The sequence below is a fragment of the Dipodomys ordii genome, unplaced genomic scaffold (assembly GCF_000151885.1).
Source record: "Dipodomys ordii isolate 6190 unplaced genomic scaffold, Dord_2.0 Scaffold127, whole genome shotgun sequence".
Lineage (NCBI taxonomy): Eukaryota > Metazoa > Chordata > Mammalia > Rodentia > Heteromyidae > Dipodomys > Dipodomys ordii.
The window spans coordinates 8,067,960-8,087,507 of record NW_012267343.1 but is presented as its reverse complement, the minus strand read 5'-3'; the positions used below and the strand labels follow the sequence as shown (position 1 = coordinate 8,087,507).

At 47.0% G+C, this 19,548-nt stretch overlaps 1 protein-coding gene across 1 annotated transcript; it reads left to right on the top strand.

Moving 5' to 3' along the window:
* The first annotated feature begins 1,472 nt into the window (after nucleotides 1-1,472).
* On the top strand, nucleotides 1,473-19,001 carry Bspry (B-box and SPRY domain containing). The gene is made up of 6 exons (XM_013030130.1): nucleotides 1,473-1,667; nucleotides 6,045-6,143; nucleotides 8,626-8,856; nucleotides 11,027-11,052; nucleotides 13,854-13,978; nucleotides 17,592-19,001. Exons 1-6 carry the CDS (start codon nucleotides 1,473-1,475, stop codon nucleotides 18,116-18,118), a joined length of 1,203 nt encoding a protein of 400 aa, XP_012885584.1. The 3' UTR covers nucleotides 18,119-19,001.
* The last annotated feature ends 547 nt before the right edge of the window (nucleotides 19,002-19,548 follow it).

Below are 19,548 nucleotides of genomic sequence, written 5' to 3'. Positions count from 1 at the left end.
ATCTAATTGTGATGAACTTAAAACTCTCCACCACCAGGAACTGGGCACTTCTACCTTTGTCCAGGCTGTCTGATCAGCTCTCTGCCAAGACCTCCTAAGGCTAAGTATGGGCTTGGGGAGCAGTGTCTCCCTCTTATGCTCAGACTGGACAGGATTCCTGCCAGGGAGCCCTTTCAGACTCAGACTGGTATTTCAGATGTGGGGATGGGGATGGGATGGGGGGAGCTGAAATAACTCAGATACATACTGGAAGCTGATCATAAAGGAGTGGGTGATCTGTTTATATGCATATTCTTCAAAATAAACATATATTAATTTAAAACATTTGGAAGCAAATACCATATTTGGTGAAAAATCAACCTTTTTGCTGGGCTCAATATGTAATTTAAAAATAACTCATCATATTGAGTGTCCATGGTGCACACCTGTAATCCTAGTTAATCAGGAGGCTGATATTTGAGGATCTTGGTTCAAAGCCAGCTCCTGCAGGAAAATCCATGAGACTCTAATCTCTAATTAATTATTAAAAATCTGGAAATGGCCCTATGGGTCAAAGTGATATAGCACCAGCCTTGAGCACAAAAGCTCAGGGAAAGTGCCCAGGCCATGATTTCAAGCCCCAGGACTGGCAGGAGAGAAAGAAAGGGAGAGGGGGAGAAAGAGAGAGAGAGAGTGCTCCTCATCATAGTAACCTTAAGTCTAACTGCCTGAGTTTCTGTCTCATTGCTACCCACCACTAGCTGCAATCCTGTTATAAAAATAGGAATCATAATAGTATTCCCCACCTACTACCAGATGCTTACTTAACCAGTGCACCATGGTATGCCAGATGAGGCTTTGTGATTTTTATTCCTCCTCCACATTTTATAGCCAAGGACACCAATCCTCTAAGAGAGATCTTCTAAGAGCTGAACAGCCTAACACTAGACCCTCTTTTTGAGCCCCTGGTCTGAAGCTTCCTCTCAAAAGGGCTGCACTTGTACCAGTGGCTCATGCCTATAATCCTAGCTACTCAGGAGACTGAGATCTGAGGATCATGGTTCAAAGTTAGTCAGGGCAGAAAAGTCTGTGAGACTCTTATTTCCAATTAACCAGCAAAGAGCCAGAGGTGGAGGTATAGATCAAGTTGGTAGAGAGTCAACCATAAGCAAAAGAAGCTAAGTAAGAGTGCCCCAGCCCTGAGTTCAAACCTCAATATGTGCATGAAAACAAACCTTAGCAAAAACTTGACAATTAAAAATGCATAATAAAGTTTCCTATGGCCGCGTCCGTATTTGGTATCCTATGTTCATTTAAAATCGCACGGAACGCTAATTGAGCCGAGAAGTTGGAGGGACGTGGGTGAGACGCAGTGGAAAGCATGGCTAGTGTGGAGGAGGCGGGGCCCGGCCCGGGGGCGGGTCAGAAAAGACCACGCCCATCCGCACCTGCGACAGGTGGAGCGCCCTGCGAGCGGCTCGCAGCGCTCGGCCATGGCCGCGGAGAGCGTGGGGCTTGAACCTGAGCCGGGGTCCGAGCCGGATCCGCTGTGCTCCGAGCACGGCCGGCCTCTGAGCTGGTTCTGCGGCTCCGACCGGCGGCCCGTGTGCGACGCCTGCACGGGGCCGGGCGGCCGCTGCCGGGGACACCGCCTCTGCCGGACGGAGGAGCGCGCGGAGGAGCTGCGGGTGAGCCTGGGTGACCCGGGGATCGGGGAGGGGGGAGGAGTGAGCGGGTGGAGGGGGGGGATGAGCGGGGGGGGGATGATGGGCTGGGGGGGGGGGTGGCCCGGGCCGAGGGGACGCGCCAGGCCCGACCCGCAGTGACCGGGAAACCTGGGTCCGGCTCCTCTGTTGAACCAGACGGTTAAAGGTGTGGCCAGTGGGAGTCTGATCGACCCGAGTTCGACTCCCATGCCCTCAGGCCCTCGAATCGTGTACATCTAGAGCCTCCCTGACTGAATGTGTAGTTTGGTGGGCAGCCTTACCAGCACATTTATTACAGCCGATCTAGGAAAAGATAAGTCCCTTGCCTTAGAAGCCACTACCCTTACTTGCCCTGGGATTTCCTGGTGGGGTGATCTAGTTCTCTTCTTGGATTGGCCTTGATTGTACTTGAAGCTGGTTTCACCTGGGTAAACGCAGCCGGCTGGCAGAAGGTGAGGACGTTCTGTCTCAACCTAAGCTTTCAGCTCACTTCCACTTTCAGCTTGGCTCCAGGCAATTCACCCTCCCCTCCTTGGAGCCTCTGAGACTGGACAACCTGGTCACCCTGGTGCTCCTCTCCCCTTCCACCCAAGCTGCGGCCTCTGGGGGGTTCCTAGCAATTTGATTAAATAGCATAATATTTCCAGCCCTACGGTAGACTTCAGCCTGACTGTGCATCGGTTGCAGGGAACTTCACCTCCTTAGACAGAACTGGGGGGGGGGGAGCCACAAGGTGCGCGATCCAGGAGATGACACACAGGAGGCTCCTGGTTGGTGATGCTAAAACTAATCTTGGATAAGGTGATACAATCAGCTGGCCTAATGGTTAGGACTTTGCAAATTCCAAACACTTAAATACCTGTCATCTTATCCCAAGCAGACCAAGCCATTGAGGAGTTTTTTTAAAAAAACAAGATGAGGAATCTGAGGCCCAGAGCAAGGCCGGAATTCCTCCTCCCAGGTTGCTAGTATGCAGGGGCTGAAGGGTTGGAGGGTGGGGGGGATTCATTGGTTAGGCCAGAGGAAACCACTCCTTTGCTTCAGTGGTTATGATGGAGGAAGTGACACTAATAGAAACCCTTACAAAAAGTGACCGTCTGGGCCTGAGGGTGGAGCCTGGCCAGGTGAAGCCTGGCCACAATGGTAGGCCTGGTGCTTGTTTTGGAGTGTACTCTTGCCCCTGGTTCCTTCTCTGGACCACATCTGCTTTAACCTAAAGGGAGGTGAGTTTTGCTCTTGCTGTTCTTGTGATTTAGAATAGATGGTTTTTCTTTTCTTTTTTGACATGCTAAGCAAGTACTCTACCACTGAGGTGCACCCCTAACCCTAGAATAGGTAAAGTCTTTCATACCATCTTTCCCTTATCCCTGTTGTCAGCAACGAAATTGGACCCCACGGCAAGATTGTTATGAACTCGGGGAAAACAGTGCCAGTTCAGTTGATCTCATATATTGTGGAGAAATGATTTCTACCCTGTAGCTTTTCAGAAGCTAGGCTCAAGTGAGGGAATCTGCCTAGGTGCCTATCAGTGGATAATTGGATAAATGTGGTATATGTACACAATGGAGTATTAGTCAACCTTAAAGAAGAGCAAAATTATGTCATCTGCAGGAAAATGGATGAAACTGAGATCATGTTAAGTGAAGTAAGCCAGACTCAGATAAATATTGCATAGTTTTTCTCATATGTATACTATAGAAACAAACAAACAATGACATGAAATTAGGAAGGAAGCTGAACTCGTAGCTCATGCCTGTAATCCTAGCTTCTCAGAAGGCTGAGATCTGAGGATCGAGGTTTGAAGCCAGCTGTGCCAGACAAATCCTCAAGACTCTATCTCCAGTTAACAAGCCAGACCAGAGGCATGGCTCAAGTGATAGAGCTCCAGCTAGAAGCAAAAAGGTGAGCAAGAGTCTAAAGCCCTGAGTTTAAGCCCCAGACTAGCAGAAAAAGAAAATAGAATAGAGATTATTAGAGAGAGGAAAGAGATCTAGGAAGGGATAAGGAAGAATAAGGGACGATATTGGAAAGTCAGACACAATTAAAGTACGTTATATGCATGTATAAAAAAATCACAATGGTTGGGCACGGTGACTTACACCTATAATCCTAGCAACTTAGAAGGCCGAGCTCTGAGGCTCATGGTTCAAAGTCAGCCCGGGCAGGAAAGTGTGTGAGACAAAGTACCACAAAAATGTGAGAAATGAAGTAGAGAAGCTGGGACCTAGCCGTATTTCCTGGGGTGAGCCACTTATCCATGAGCTACACTCTCTTATCTAGAACTCTCCCTGCCCCCATGGCTGATGTTAGTGGCTCTGGGAGCTGTGGACTGCTGACCCTCTTATGGTCAACTCAGTGGATGTTTGTTCATTCATTCAACAAATACTTATTTAGGACCCTTTATGTTCAGGAACTCCCTTTTAAGTACTAGAATATAGAGAACAGGTGAAGTTATGATGCTTGTGCTTCAATACAGAGGAGACAATACATACACACCTACCAGATATATATATATATATATATATATATATATATATAGTGTGTGTGTGTGTATATATATATATATATATTACTAGGAAGAAAACTAAAGCAGAGTAAAGGCAGGAATGTGTTGGTGGGAGGCCTCTCTAAAGAGGCAACATCTACCCGGGCGCCGGTGGCTTATGCCTGTAATCCTAGCTACTCAGGAGGCTGAGATCTAAGGATCACAGTTCAAAGCCAGCCTGGGCAGGAAAGTCCATGAAACTCTTATCTCCGATAAGCCACCAGAAAACTGTTAAGTGGCGCTGTAGCTCAAGTGGTAGAGTGCTCGCTTTGAGCTGAAGAGCTGAGGGATAGCACTCAGGCCCAGAGTTCAAGCCCCACGACCAACAAAAAAAAAGAGGCAACATCTAGATGGAATGAAGGAGCAAGACACACAGGGAGAGTAGAAGGAAAGGCAAAGCAGGTACAAAGGCCAGGATAAGTTCAATGTCTTTAAGGAACAGAAAGGAGGTCAGTGTGGAGTGTAGTAGGAGGTGACACTAAAGACATGGCTGAGTCATGTCAGCTAGGGCCTGTTTGCTTAGGTAAGATGCTTGATCTCACCGTGAGTGAATCAGAAAGGCGTTTGAAGGCTTGGAGCAGCACACAGCCTGCTCTGATTTCCTTAAGAAAAAGAAAGTGTCTGTGGTTAAAAGGAGGTGGGTGGTGAGAATGAAAGCCCAATTTGGAGGAGTTTCTAACAGGATTTCTTTAAGAGGCAATGGCCAGTTGAACAGAACAACAGAAGGAGAAGTGCCAGGAAAGAGACAGACACTTTGGACATGGGGCTGATAGGGCTCACTAGCCATTTAAATATGGAGTTAGAGAAAATTCTGGATTTTTTTTGTCTGGGTGACAAGTTGGTGGCTGTGAGAATACCTTCAGCAAGAGCACTTTAGAAGCCATGTTCTGTACAGGACACGAGCAAGTATAGAGGGGCAGGGGCCCTGCATAAGGAGGGTTTAGAGCATATGCAGGAAGTGATCATAATGACAGGTCATGGGCCTTGGGATAAAGAAGAAAATGAGGCTGCAGGAGGGGATGAGGGACAGTGAAAGGGAGATGAGTGCATTCGTGGCCTCACCTGAGCTGTTAAAATGCAGCATTGGTGAGCTAAAAGGATAAGATAATTGTGGACAAGATGTGTGATTTTTGATATGAAGGACTGGAAAGTGGTATTTTGTGTGTATGTACACACCAGTTCTGGGGCTTGAACTCAGACCCTAGCACTTGTCCCTTAGCTTTTTACTCAAGGATGGCTCTCTACCACTTGAGCCACAGCTCTACTTCTGGAGATAAGAGTCTCAGGGAGGGATGGTAGGGGAAAAACAAAGGAGTGGGTAACAATGCTCAATAGGAAATGTACTTAATTACCTTACTCATGTAACTGTAACCCCTCTGTACATTATCTTTACAACAAAAAAATATATTAAGCCGGGCGCAAAGTCCGTGAGACTCTTATCTCCCATAAACCACTAGAAAACCGGAAATGGTGCTGTGGCTCAAGCGGTAGAGTGCTCGGCTTGAACTGAAGAGCTCAGGGACAGCACCCAAGCCCACGGTTCAAGCCCAAGCCCAACAAAAAAACAAAAAAAAAATTAAAAAAATAGAGTCTCAGGGACTTTCCTATTCAGAGTGGCTTTGAGCTGCAGTCCTCAGACCTCAGCCTCCTTAATAGCCTAGTTGGTGTTTTTGTTTTTTAATAACAATGAGGTCTGGGATATGACCAAGGGAGTGAGGTAGCTGAGGGGAGGTGCAAAGGGGGGAAAATTACCGGAATAACAGAACAGCTTGAATGTGTGGATGGAGACACCATGAGCATTGTTTATGTTACAGAACAAGATTGTGGACCAATGTGAGAGACTGCAGTTACAGAGTGCCGGCATCAGCAAGTATATGGCTGAGGTCCTGCCAGGGAAGAGCCAGAGAGCAGTGGTAATTCTTCCCTTTCCTGTCTGTGCTGTGTTCTCTCCCAGGTTAGAGCCCTGGCCCAGGGACTTGGACAATCTGGGGATCCTTTCCCAACTCATAGACTCACTCAGATTTCTCTAAAGGTGACTAGAATCAGAAACAGGAAAACTGCAAGAAATTGCTGGAAGCATAGCTCAGGAATACAGTGCTTGCCTTACAAGTGCAAGGCCAGTTCAAGGACAACTGTTCTACATTTATTTCTGTGTCAGTTTGCTCAGTGATCTCTTTCTCACTATCATCATCATCATCATCATCATCATCATCATCATCATCATCATCATCATATTTTACTTTATTGTCTTCTTTCACTGCCTATAACCTCAGTACAATGTTGACTACAATAGCTGATCGTGACTTTAAGGGAAAAACTTCAAAACATTTTCCTTTATTCAATTTTTGTTGTTGTTGTTATGCTGGTACCAGCGCTTGAATTCGGGGCCTGGTTCCTTAGTTTGTTTTTTTTTTTTTTTTTTGCTCAAGGCTGGCATTCTACCACTTGAGCCACACCTCTACTTCAGGCTTTTTGGTGGTTAATTGGAGGTAAGAGTCACAGGGACTTTCCTGCCCAGGCTGGCTTCAAACTGTGGTTTTTAGACTTCAGCTGCCTGTGTAGCTAGGATTACAGGAGTGGTCCACTGGCATTCAGCTCCCATTTATTTATTTAACAAATTCTTACTGAGCATCTAATGTGTGCCAGGCCCTGAACATGTGCTTTGCAGTGAACAAAACATGAAAATTCTGCTTTTCTTGAGGTCTATATTCTTGTCACGGGGGAGAGACAATAAAAAAAAATAACATGATACGATAGACTACAGGCATAGCTTAAGTGAGAGTACTTGCATAGCAAGTACAAGGCCCTGAGTTCAAACCCTAGTAACCCCAAATAAAATAGAAAATAAAAATATGTGCTTTGTAAGAAGGTGGTGGTGTGGAGAAGTATAAAACAGAAGATGGAATAACACGTATTGAGGACAGAGCTTGCAACTAACTACACTGCACTGCACAGAGCAGGTCTTTGGGGAAAGGGCCTCAGGGACAGGGATGACTACCCTGTGCTCTGACAGAAAGGAGGAAGCGCTACCTGGATAGTGAGAGTACAGGTGTAGTACAGGTGTGGAGGCATTGTACATCAGATGCCACTGGGGAGGACTGGTTACCAATATGGAATAATAGTGAGCTGAGAGGAAAATGGTTGTATCTTCCAGACCAGGATTCTTGTTTCAGCTTTGCCACTGAATTACTCGCTTTCCCTCCCTCCCTCCCTCCCTCCCTCCCTCCCTCCCCCCCTCCCCCTCTCTATCTTTCTCTCTCCCTCTCTGCTCCCTCCCCCTCTGTGTGTGTGTGTGTGTGTGTGTGTGTGTGTGTGTATGTGTGTGTTTGAACCCAGGGTCCCACAGTTGTTTAAGCAGGCAGTACTGCCACTTGAGCCACGCCTCCAGCCCTTTTTTGCTTTTGTTTATTCTTCAGATAGAGTCTCACTTTGCCTTATTGGGCCTGGATTGCAATCCTCCTGCTCATGCCTAGTTGGCACAAAAGTACACCACCACATCTGGCTCTCCAAGGTATTTTTTACTATATCAGAAAAAAAGTCCCATTCATTGATTCAGTGAATACTGGGAATACTTACTACGTGCCAGACACTCATTAACCTCATTGACTGAAACTTCATCTCTTCTCTATGGCAGATGAAAATTCCATTAATGACTGAGTACAGGGGCTCACATTTATAATCCTAGCCTCTCAAAAGCCTGAGATCTGAGAACTGAACTTAGAAGCCAGTCCAGGGAGACGAATCCAAGTCTCTTATTTCCAATTAACCAGCAAAAATCCAGTGGAGGTATAGCTCCACTCAAGGCTAGTGCTCTACCACTTGAGTGAAAAAGTAAAAAAAAAAAAAAAGCATGAGGCTCTGAATTCAAGCCACACACACACACACACACACACACACACACACACACACGCACACACACACAGAAAGAGAGAAAGAGAGATTTTATTAATGAACCAGTTGGAATGGAACAGCTTTAGGAAGAATATTTTTGTCCTCCGATATCATGAAATATCAACTGGAAATTACAGTTGTTAGGGTTCCATCTGATAGGGATAACTTTAGGTCCTTCACCATGCCTGATATTTCTTCTCATCATGGTCTCTTGGCCTTGGTATTTGTGCCTGTGAAAATACCAAGGAATTGATGTCTAAGCCCTGCTTAGCAATTCCATTCTGTGGTCATGGCCTCATGAGATATGAGCCAAATGTCTCGATCTCAAATTTGTTTACCCTAAACCACATTTAGGGAGTCTTAAGTCTGGGGTGTCAAAGTAAGTAGCTTAAGTTTTATTGTTCCCATTCTTATGCCATGGCAGACATTACCAATCAATCCCAGCACTCATTCTCAGTGGACTCAAACCCCACTAATCCTGACTCTCATTTTATCCTCTGTTAGAGTAGGGCCAGCGCAGCACGGGAACTGGTTATCCAGCGGTTGAGTCTGGTGCGGAGTCTGTGTGAAAGTGAGGAGCAGCGGTTACTGGAACAGGTGCATGGTGAAGAGGAGCGGACTCACCAGAGCATCCTGACCCAGCGAGTACACTGGGCTGAGGCCCTGCAGAAGCTTGACACCATCCGCACCAGTCTGGTGGGCTTGCTCACCCATCTGGATGACATCCAGCTGATTGTAAGTCTGAAAACCCTAAGGTGGTTTCTTGCTAGGGGTGAATGGCAAAGAGAATTCTGTGTCTGGACAGACTTCCGCTTCTAAAGCTCCTTCCAGGCCCATCTGGGCACTGCCTTTAAAACTCAGAACCCTACTAAGTCAGGTTGGCTAGAACACCCTCATTCTTGATATCACTCTTGTTATCAGGTTCCTCATTTTCCCTCCCTTCCTCATTTCCCTCCCTCGGGGTGATGTCTGATACCCCAGCCTGTCTTCAGCAAGAATCTTGTTAGGTCAGTTTAACTGGAATCCCACTTACCTTTAATGTTCCTTCTGGAATTTTCCATCCACTGACCTAACCTACCTTGGTGATAAATTCCCTCTTGCCCAGGCTATATGCAGAGCTGAACCTAGTTTTTCTCCCTCCTTGTAAGGCCCTGCAGCAGAAGTCCCTATTCTTATCTTCCTTATTGGGCTTTAGCAAATATTGAATGATTTAACATGAGGCAGAAGAATAAAATTACATGAATCTTTTGGCATCCAATGACAATATTCTTTCAACACTGAGGGAATACTGAGTGCCTGTTACATGCTAAGCATTATGCTGTGGGGGGTAGGGATGAGAGTTACGAGATACAATTCTCAGCTGTGCCCAGCCCTTAAACTGACAGAACATGGAAGGATAGGTGCTTTGGTGAAGGACAGCATGCTGTACTTGGAACCTCACAGTCCAGGCAGAGGGTGGTCATGGAAGGCTTCCTGGATGAAGTGGTAAGAAGAGTGCCTGTCTTCAAGGAACTGAGGAGGTGGAGAGTTCAGAATTACTACATACCTAAGCAAAGGCTCCACTATGACAATACGGAGATTCTTCTTATAATCTTACATATAATTTTATGCCAGGCACTGGTGGCTCGTGTCTGTAATCCTAGTTACTCAGGAAGCTGAGATCTGAGGATCACAGTTTGAAGCCAGCTTGGGCAGACAAATCTGAGAGACTCTTATCTCCAATTAACTACTAAAACTTCAGGAGTGGGATGGGAATGGGAGGGGAAAATTAGGAGAGCAAGGGAAGGGGTAAGATTGTTCAAAAACAAGTGTACTCTTTTCTTTGTTTTGTTTTTTCTTCTGTCAGTTGTAGGGCTTGAACTCAGGACCTTGGTACTATCCCTGAGCTTTTTAGCTCAAGGCTAGTACTCTACCACTTTGAGCTACAGTGCTGCCTCTGGTTTTCTGGTGGTTAGTTGAAGATAAGAATCTCATGGGTTGGGTGCCGATTGCTTATGCCTGTAATCCTAACTACTCAGGAGGCTGAGATCTGAGGATCGTTGTTTGAAGCCAGCCTGGACAGGAAATTCTGTGAGACTCAACTGAAAGTAGAGCTGTGGGTCAAAGTGGTAGACCCCTACCTAGCCTGGAGTGAAAGAGCTCAAATATAGCACCCAGGCTCTGAGTTCAGGCCCCACGACCAACAAAAAAATGGACTTTCCTGCTTGGGCTGGCTTCGAACCGCAATCTTCAGATCTCAGCCTCCTGAGTAGCTAGGAGTATAGGTGTGAGCCACCAGGGCCTAGTAAGAAATGTACTCTTGACCTCAACCCCTCTGTAGATCATCTTTATAATAACAATAAAAAAACACCTCCAGGAGTGGAGCTGTGGTTTAAGTGGTAAAACACCACCATTGAGTGGAAAAAGCCAAGTGACAGCGTGAGATTCTGAGTTCAAACCCCAGTACTAGCAACAGAAGGGGTGGGAGCGTAGGGAAATCATGCAATTTTATTCTTTCATGGTTATCCACAAATTAGCATGGTTAATATTGGTCCATAGACAAAGGGTTTTGGAACTATATAGCCAACTGCCATTTTGAGAAGACAGTATAACATCTGTCATGCAGAGGAAAGGGATTGTGGCAAACTGAATGGCCTGCCTGGCTTTTCAAGTAGGGCAGTGTCACAGCTGCCCTAGATCAGGCCTTCAGCCATCAGCTTCCAGAATGTGACACATTTTGTCCTAGACATTGGGACAGTCACAGCAGAAGAAAGTCACAGCTATACAGGAGCAGACAGTCTTCCTGGGGGTTGTGGGATGGCCCCTAAAGTGGAGAGGAGGAACCCCAGGATGTTGGGGACATTCATTGTGACCACCTGCTGGGGTTCTGCTGCCAGCCTGACTTTGTTTTTGCTTTTTCTTGCAGCAGAAAGAGCAGGAGATTTTCGAGAGGTGAGTGTGGCCCTGTGATTTGCTTGGACCATCCCAGAGACCCTCAGACCTCCTCTAGTCAGTTGCATTCAGGGCCACAGGGCTAAGTGACTACCCTAGAGCCTAGCTTGATGGACAGGGAACTTCCTATTGCAGGCTTGGACCCACTTGATGCCTGGAATAGTGGTATCTAAGGTGCTTTCCACCACATTATAAAGTTCTAGTTCCTTTTTATAATTAGTGAGCAAGCTATGAAGAGTTTTTTGTTTTTGCCAGTGATGGGGCTTGAACTCAAGGCCTAGTGCTTTACCACTTAGAGCCACAAGCTCCATTTCCTTTTTTCTTTTTTGGTGGTTAATTGGAGATAAGAGCTTCATGGACTTTTCTGCCCAGGCTGGCTTTGAACCGTGATCCTCAGATCTCAGCTTTCTGCATAGCTAGGATTACAGGTGTGAGCCACTGGGCCCCGACTCTCATCTTTTGTGTGTGTGCTGATACTGAGGCTTGAACTCAGGGCCTAGCCACTTTCCCTTAGCTTTTTTGCTCAAGGTTGGTGCTCTTCCACTCGAGCCGCAGTCCCACTTTTTGCTTTCTGGTAGTTCATTAGAGATAAGAGTCTCACAGACTTTCCATGCCCAGGCTGGCTCCATATCTTGATCCTCAGATCTGACTGAGCCTCCTAAGTGGCTAGGGTTGCAGGCATGAGCCACCCGAGCTCAGCCATCCTCATCATCTTTGAGCACTTTCTAGCTTTCTGGCACAAAAAGCTGTCTCAATTTCATTTTTTTTCCAGAGATCTTAGTTAACTTTAGTGGGGAAAGGAATTTAGAAGCCAGCCCTGGTTATTAAATGTAGTGGGCCCAGGTGTTTCCCTGTTGATTCTCCTGTCCATATTTGGTCCCAGTTTGTCCTAGGAAGATAGCTTGGCCCTGCTGGCCCTGGCTCCTCCTTCCTTCCCTGCCTGTTGTTTGGAGCTTTGAGAAGGTGCCAATACACCCTTTCTTGTCCTCACCACAAAGAGCCTTTGTTAGCAATGCCCTCCCAGAGCATTTCTAAGACTCTATTCATCTCAGTTCTCTCTGCTGGGATAGTCAGGAACAGCCTTGCAAAGAGCTTGTGTGCATCAGGGGGAAGAAGGCGTCCTCTGGTCACTGCTGAGTGACCTCAAGCCACCTTCGGGGTTAGAAGTGGTAAGTTCTTTCTGGGGAGCCAGGTCAGAGGGCTGCAAAACTCTGTGATAAATCCTGGCTTCATTCTGAGACTTCAGAAGTCTGAAAACTCAGAGTGGATTTCTCAAACCCCTTTGAGATTTCATTTTAGGTCAAGGAAAGATGTACATTGAATGGTGCCTAGGCTCCATTCTGAGTTTGCTCTATTTTTGCAAGGAGGGAAGACTTGAATCCAGCTCCCTTTTTTGGCTGAATCTCTGTTCCCTCTTGTCAGTTTGAATAATGGTCTACCTCCTGGTAATTCTGGAAGAGTTTTGAATCTGCATAGAAAACAGTAAGCCTATGGGCTGGGAATGTGGCTTAGTAATAGAGTGCTTGCTTAGCATGCACGAAACTCTACATTTGATTCCTCAGCACCACATAAACAGAAAAGGCCAGAAGTGGTGCTATGGCTCAAATGGTAGAGTCCATCCTTGAACAAAAAGCAGCTCAGGGACAGTGCTTAGGCCCCGAATTCAAGCCCCAGTACTGGCAAAAAAAAAAAAAGATAGGGAGGGAAAGAGGGAAGGATGAGAAGGATTGGGAAAGGAGGAAAATAGCCAGGTGCCAGTGGCTCATGCCTGTAATCCTAGCTATGCAGGAGGCTGAGATCTGAGGATCGCAGTTCAAAGCCAGCCAGAGCAGGAAACTGTGAGACTCTTATCCCCAATAAACCACTCAGAAAACCAGAAGTGGTGCTGTGGCTCAAGTGGTAGAGTGCTCACCTTGAACTGAAGAGCTGAGGGACAGCATCCAGGCCCAGATTTCAAGCCCCAGGACCCACAAAAAAAGAAAAGAGTAAGCCCAGAGCTCAGAATCTGAGTGAATGTCCATCTAAGTGTGTTATGTTCTCAAATTCTCTCTGGATGATTGACGGGTTTTTTTTGTGTGGCTTTATTATTATTACTAGTAGTAGTACCAGTGTTGGAACTCAGGCCTTGTGTCAGCTCAGCTTATTTGCTGAGCTGGCCCTCTACCACTTGAGCCATACCTTCAGCCTGGCTTTTTTACTAGTTATTTTTGGAGATGTAGTTGTGTGGACTTTTCTGCCCTGGCCAGTTTCAAACTGCGACCCTTCTGAACTCAGCCTCCTGAGTAGATGGGATTACAGGCGGGAGCCACCAGTACCCGGCTGAGGCTTATATTTTAAGAGCAGAGGCATGGCTATAACTTACGATCAAAGCAAAGCAAAGATTACTGGTGCCGGGGTGGGGTTTTCTGGATAGAATGTTGGCATGGCAACACTATCACCTAGGAATTCCAGCAGCCCATGTCTGAGCCCTAGCTCTGCTGCCAGCTTATTGAGGAACAGCTTTGTAGTCACTTGCTCCCCTAGCCCCCAGAGCACGTTGCTTCCAGTTTTGAAAACTGGCCCTGAGTAGGCACCTGCTGTACACTTATTTGCTCTGCTGGAGTGCAACTTCTTGGGGTGGTGGAGGAAATGCCCACCTCCTCTTCTGGTTCTAGTCCCCTTTAGCAGCCCCTGGGTGGGGCCTGCTTGTCAGTTAAAGGCCCTATACTAGGAGGATTTTACTTCTGTCCTCTTACCTCATGTTGATCCAGATTCATTTTCCAGAGCCTTCCTGAATCTCTTAATCTCTTTTTTTGCTTAAGGACTGAGGAAGCAGAGGGCATTTTGGATCCCCAGGAGTCAGAAAAGTTGAACTTTAATGAGAAATGTACTCGGAGTCCACTACTGACCCAGCTCTGGGCAACAGCTGTGCTTGGGTCCCTCTCAGGTAAGAAGCTGCCAGAGCCCCAGCCCAGCTGGAGTGACCCCACTTCTGTCTGTCTGTCTGCCTGCGGGCCTGTTTGTCAGGCTTTGCTAATTGGTTACCTTCGCACCAAGACTTCTGGGATGGTAGCTAGGTGGCGGGTGGTGCTGGTGGCAGGCTGCTCAGTGGGGTCAAGGCAGTAGATGGGGCTGAGCAGCTAGGCCAGGTTCCTCCCATTTCCACACCAGCATACTTTGTGCTGGGTCTAAGATGAATCTTATTACTAGAAATCACAGCCTCTTTATCTCCTGCTTTTTCTGCTGCTGCCTGTTATGACTTATTAGAAATCCTATATTTCTAATAATCTAATAATTTTAACTACTCAGGAGGCTGAGATCTGAGGATTGCTGTTCAAAGCTATCCTGATCAGGAATGTCTGTGAGACTGTTAGGTTCAGTTAACTAGCTGGAAGTGGATCTGTGGCTCACATGGTAGAGTGCTAGCCTTGAGCCAAAGAAGCTCAAGGACAGCAACCAGACCCTGAATCAAGCCCCAGAACCAGCACACGTACATAAAAGTGGAAAAACAAATTAAAAAGGTTGGGCTGGGCACTGGTGGTTCATGCCTATAATGCTACTCAGGAGGCGAAGATCAGAGGCAGCCTAGGCAGGAAAGTCTGTGATATTCTTATCTCCAATTAACTACCCCCAAACCAGAAGTGGAGCTGTGACTCAAAAGTGGTACAGCTCTAGCTTTGAACAGAAAAGCTCAGGGTCAGTGCCCAGGCCCTGAGTTCAAGCCCAGGACTGACAAACAACAACAACAAAAATCTGAATGCAGTAACTTATGCCTGTGATCCCTACTATATAGGAGGTAGAGATTAGGAGGACAGTGGTTTGAGACCAGCCTGGGAAAAACTTAATAGTGGATCTGGGTGCCAATGGCTCATATCTGTAGTCCTAGCTATTCAGGAGGCTGAGCTAAGAGAGGATGGTGGTTTGAAGCCAGCCTGGGGAAAACGTTTGAGAGACTATCTCCAATTAACCAAGAAAAAAGAGACTTTGCCTCTAAGCAACTGGAGGTACAGCTCAAGCAGTAGAGAAGTAGTAGAGAGCCAGCAGTGAGCAGAAAGCCAAGCAAGAGGATGAAGTCTTAAATTCAAGGAAAAAAATTAATAATGGGCTGGAGGCATGGCTCAGTGGAAGAGTACCTGCCTAGCACACACAGGAAGAAAAAAAAAAAGATTCCATCTGAACTAATAGCTGGGCATGCTGGTCACCCAGCTATGCAGGAGGCATAAGTAGGAAAATCATAGTCCAGATTGTTCTGAGCAAAAACTCAAAACCCATCCCTAAAATAACTAAAGCAAAAAGAGATGGGGGCGTGGCTCAACTGGTAGAGCACCTGCCTAGCAAGCACAAGATCCCTAGTTCAACCCAATGGTACATGAGGTACGTGGTACATGAGGGTATCTAGGCCAGGTATAAAGCTGCCTAGATTCACTTCACTCATTCACTGAACAGTTGACTGAGGCAGCCGGTGGGCGTGGCCCCACTGCATGCTGAGTCTCATGGGTCAACGTTATATAGCCTGAGGGTTCTCAGAGCAGATGTGGCTAGGCTAGATGGAAGGTGTCATGTTCCTAGGCTCGTCTGTACAGTTTGAGGAAGGGATAAGGTTTAGCTTGAATCTAAATGCTCCCTACATACTGGCCTTAAAATTGTAGTGCAGCTGCTTCTTGTCTAGACTAGATTCCAGTATCTGATGGTGCCTGGTTTCCTAGCAGTCCTTTTAGTTATCTGTTCAAAACCATGTATCTCATGTTTCCTAGCTCAAGGCCTCTCTCTCCAGGTCTGGAAATCATAGATAGGACTAGCATACAAGCAGGATGGCTTGGCTAGATATGGAAACATTTATCCTGCAACCAACTGTGTGTGGAACCTGGCCTTACTTCCTTCTCCTCTGCCTCCTCCCCTTCTCTTCTTCCTTCTTCTTCTTTTTTTTTTTTTTTTTTTTGTGGTACTGGGGTTTGAACTCAAGGTCTCATGCTTGTTAGGCAGGCATTCTACCACATGAGCTTTAGTTATTTTTAAATCTCTCTCTTTCGTTGTTGTTTTGTGGGGTTTTTTTTGTCAGTCATGGGGCTTGAACTCTGGGTTTGAGCGCTGTCCTTCAGCTCTTCAGCTCAAGGTGAGCGCTCTGCCACTTGAGCTACAGCCTCCACTTCTTGTTTTCTGAGTGGTTTATTGGAGATAAGAGCCTCACAGACTTTCCTGCCCAGGCTGGCTTTGAACCTCGATCCTCAGATCTCAGCCTCCTGAGTAGCTAGGATTACAGGTGTGAGCCACCAGTGCCCTGCTCAATATATTTTAAATTTTTCTTTTGTTTTGTCTGGTCCTAGAGCTTGAACTCAGGGCCTGGGCACTGTACCTGAGCTTCTTTTGCTCAAGGCTAGCACTCTACCACTCTGAGCCACAGCTCTACTTCCAGTTTTTTTCTGAGTAGTCTGTTGGAGATGAGTCTCACAGCTGGGGCTGGGAATGTGGCTTTGTGGTAGAATGCTTGCCTAGCATGCATGAAGACCTGGGTTTGATTCCTCATAAACAGAAAAAGCTGAAAGTGGCACTGTGGTTCAAGTGGTAAAGTGATGCCCAGGCCCTGAGTTCAAGGACCCCAGGATAAGAGGGGGGGGGGGGGGGGGGGGGGGGGGAGGGAGGGAGGGAGAGAAAGAGAAAGAGAAAGAGAGAGGTGATATTCAGAGGGGTTACTGTTTTATAAGTTAGGTAATGAGAATGGTTTCTTTTTGGATAGTGTCACCCCTTCCTTTGCTCTCTCCCAGATTTTCCCTCTTTATCTTTTTGAATAGAGTCTTATGCTTTTTATGTCTAGGCTGGCCTGAACCACAGTCCTTCTATTTATACTACCCATGTAGCTGGAATCATAGGCATATACCACCATAGCAGCCTTTTTTTTTTTTTTTTTTGGTTGGTCATGGGGCTTGAACTCTGGGCCTGGGCGCTGTCCCTCAGCTCTCCAGCTCAAGGCTAGCACTCTATCACTTGAGCCACAGTGCCACTTCTGGTTTTCTGAGCAGTTTGTTGGTGATAAAAATCTCACAGACTTTCCTGACCAGGCTGGCTTCGAACCACAATCCTCAGATCTCAGCCTCCTGAGTAGCTAGGATTACAGCTATGTTGCCCAGCTAGCTTTTATTGGTTGAGAAGAGGGGTCCCATGAACTTTTTGCTTGGGTCATTCCTGAGCCACAGTCCTCCCCATCTCAGCCTTCTAAACAGCCACTGTGCCTGGCTCCTGGACCTTGTTTCTATCAGAGTTTACAGATAAAAATCCTGGAGTAATAGTAACTACCATTTTTGTTACTTGTGCTTACTAGGAACTTATTTTATGCTAGAATTTTACATATATTTCACCTGATTCTCATAAACATTCTCTGATAAGTCCAATTGGGTCCTTACTTTACTGATGGGAAAACTGAGGCTCAAAGAGAATAAATGGCTCATGTGAGAACTGAGGTCTTACTTCAGTGGTGGGCAAGGAAACCCCTTCCTACCTAGTGGTACCAGATTAGGTCTTTAGATGTGAGCATGTGGACAACTCTTGGGAATTTTTTCTGGCAGGCATGGAGGATGTGCGTATCGATGAGAAGACTGTCAGCCCCTTATTACAACTGTCAGACGACCGAAGGACCGTGACCTTCAGTGCCAAGAAGCCTAAGGCCTGTGTGGATGGCCCAGAGCGCTTTGACCATTGGCCCAATGCCCTGGCAGCCACTTCTTTCCAGGAGGGGCTCCATGCCTGGGTGGTAAACGTCCAGAACAGTTGTGCCTATAAAGTGGGCGTGGCCTCGGGTCAGCTGCCCCGCAAGGGTTCTGGCAATGACTGCCGCCTGGGCCACAATGAGTTCTCATGGGTTTTCTCACGCTATGACCAAGAGTTCCGTTTCTTGCACAATGGGCAGCATGAGCCCCTGGGGCTGCTGCAGTGCCCAGCCCAGTTGGGTGTGCTGCTGGACCTCCAAGCAGGAGAACTGCTCTTCTATGAGCCGGCATCAGGGACCGTGTTATTCACCTTCCATACGTCCTTCCCTACACCCCTCTTCCCAGTCTTCGCTGTGGCCGACCAGACCATCTCCATCATCCACTGACCTCTGATCACGGGGCCAGCTTCACTTCCGCACCACCCTGGAAGATGAAATCACTTTTCTCCCTGGAGTCCTTTTTCCCAGTTGATGTATAGGGGGGCTTCTTAAGGGAAACGGCCCCTGCTTAGTGGGCAGCGTGGGAATCTGTCTTGGATCTGGCACACCCTTTAAATGTTGGGTGTCTGCAGGGAGTGGATGTCTCAGCATCAGTGTCTCCAGTCTACCATATGTGTGCCCTTGTGAGGGCCTCTTGTTCAACAGATTAGGTCTAGCTTCCAGCATATCGAGTGCCTGATGCAAAATGAGTGTGTAGTAATTATTTGGTGAGTGGATGGATGTGTGGATGGATGGACAGGTTACTGGATGAGGTATTTCCTGGAGAACCCCCAAGCTTTGGGTGGTGGAAATAATTTTCTACAAAGAAACCTGTGGCCAAAGCTTCTTTATCTTCCCCATCCTGTGCCTCTCCATCTTCTTCATGACATAGCCCATACAGAAGATATTTTTCTAGTGACAGAAGAGCAGCCTGAGAGTGCTGTATTCCCCCACCCCCGGGCCCAGCCCTGGAAACTGCCACCAGCCTGCCTGTGATAATGGAGTAAAATTCCCTGAACTATGGCTGATGGGTGTCCCACCTAAGGGTCTTCTTCCTTAAAGCAGAGCCTGGGCTGAGAGCTTCCAGACTGAGAAAGCTGAGGAGGAAAGAGGGCTGGCCCTAAGGACATGAACATTATTAAAGGTTTTCAAAGACTAAAAGATGTCTCCCTTGATCTCTGTGGGTGATTGCTTACATACTACATGCCCTAGTCTTCCGTACCCTTAGGCCTGTACTGAGGTGATGTCACTAGGGCCCAAGGGAAAATACGTCGCTTGTGTTCTCCACATGGATTTCAGCCAGCAATAATGATCATCAATTTATTTTTATTTTTTGGTTCATGGGGCTTGAACTCTGGGCCTGGGCATTCGCTGTTCCTGAGCTCTTCAGCTCAAGGCAAGCATTCTACTACTTGAGCCACAGCGCCACTTCCAGTTTTTTTCTGGTGGTTAATTGGAGGTAAGAGTCTCACAGACCTTCTTGCCTAGGCTGGCTTTGAACCACGATCCTCAGACCTTAGCCTCCTGAGTAGCTAAGATTATAGGGGTGAGCTGCTTGTGCCCAGCCCTCAAACTTTTGTCTAAAAACACTTTTTTTTGGTGGTGGTGGTGGGTACTTAGATTTGAACCCATGGTTTCATGCCAGCTAGTTAGGTACTCTACCACTTGAGCCGTACCTCCAGCCTTTTTTTGCTTCTTACTTTTCAGGTAGGGCTTTGCTTTTTTGCCTGGACTGACTTCAAACTAGGATCTTCCTGCTCTTGCCCTTCTGAGTAGTTGGGCTTACAGGTGTGAGCTACTGCACCTAGCCAGGAACAATCTTTAAAAGCAGGACTGGG

Excerpts from the sequence above, each read along its gene's own strand:
- Bspry (XM_013030130.1), top strand. The coding sequence starts at position 1,473 with ATGGCCGCGGAGAGCGTGGGGCTTGAACCTGAGCCGGGGTCCGAGCCG. Across the intron at positions 8,857-11,026 it reads TGGATGACATCCAGCTGATT|CAGAAAGAGCAGGAGATTTT; the intron begins GTAAGTCTGAAA and ends TTTTTCTTGCAG. Across the intron at positions 11,053-13,853 it reads GAGCAGGAGATTTTCGAGAG|GACTGAGGAAGCAGAGGGCA; the intron begins GTGAGTGTGGCC and ends TTTTTGCTTAAG.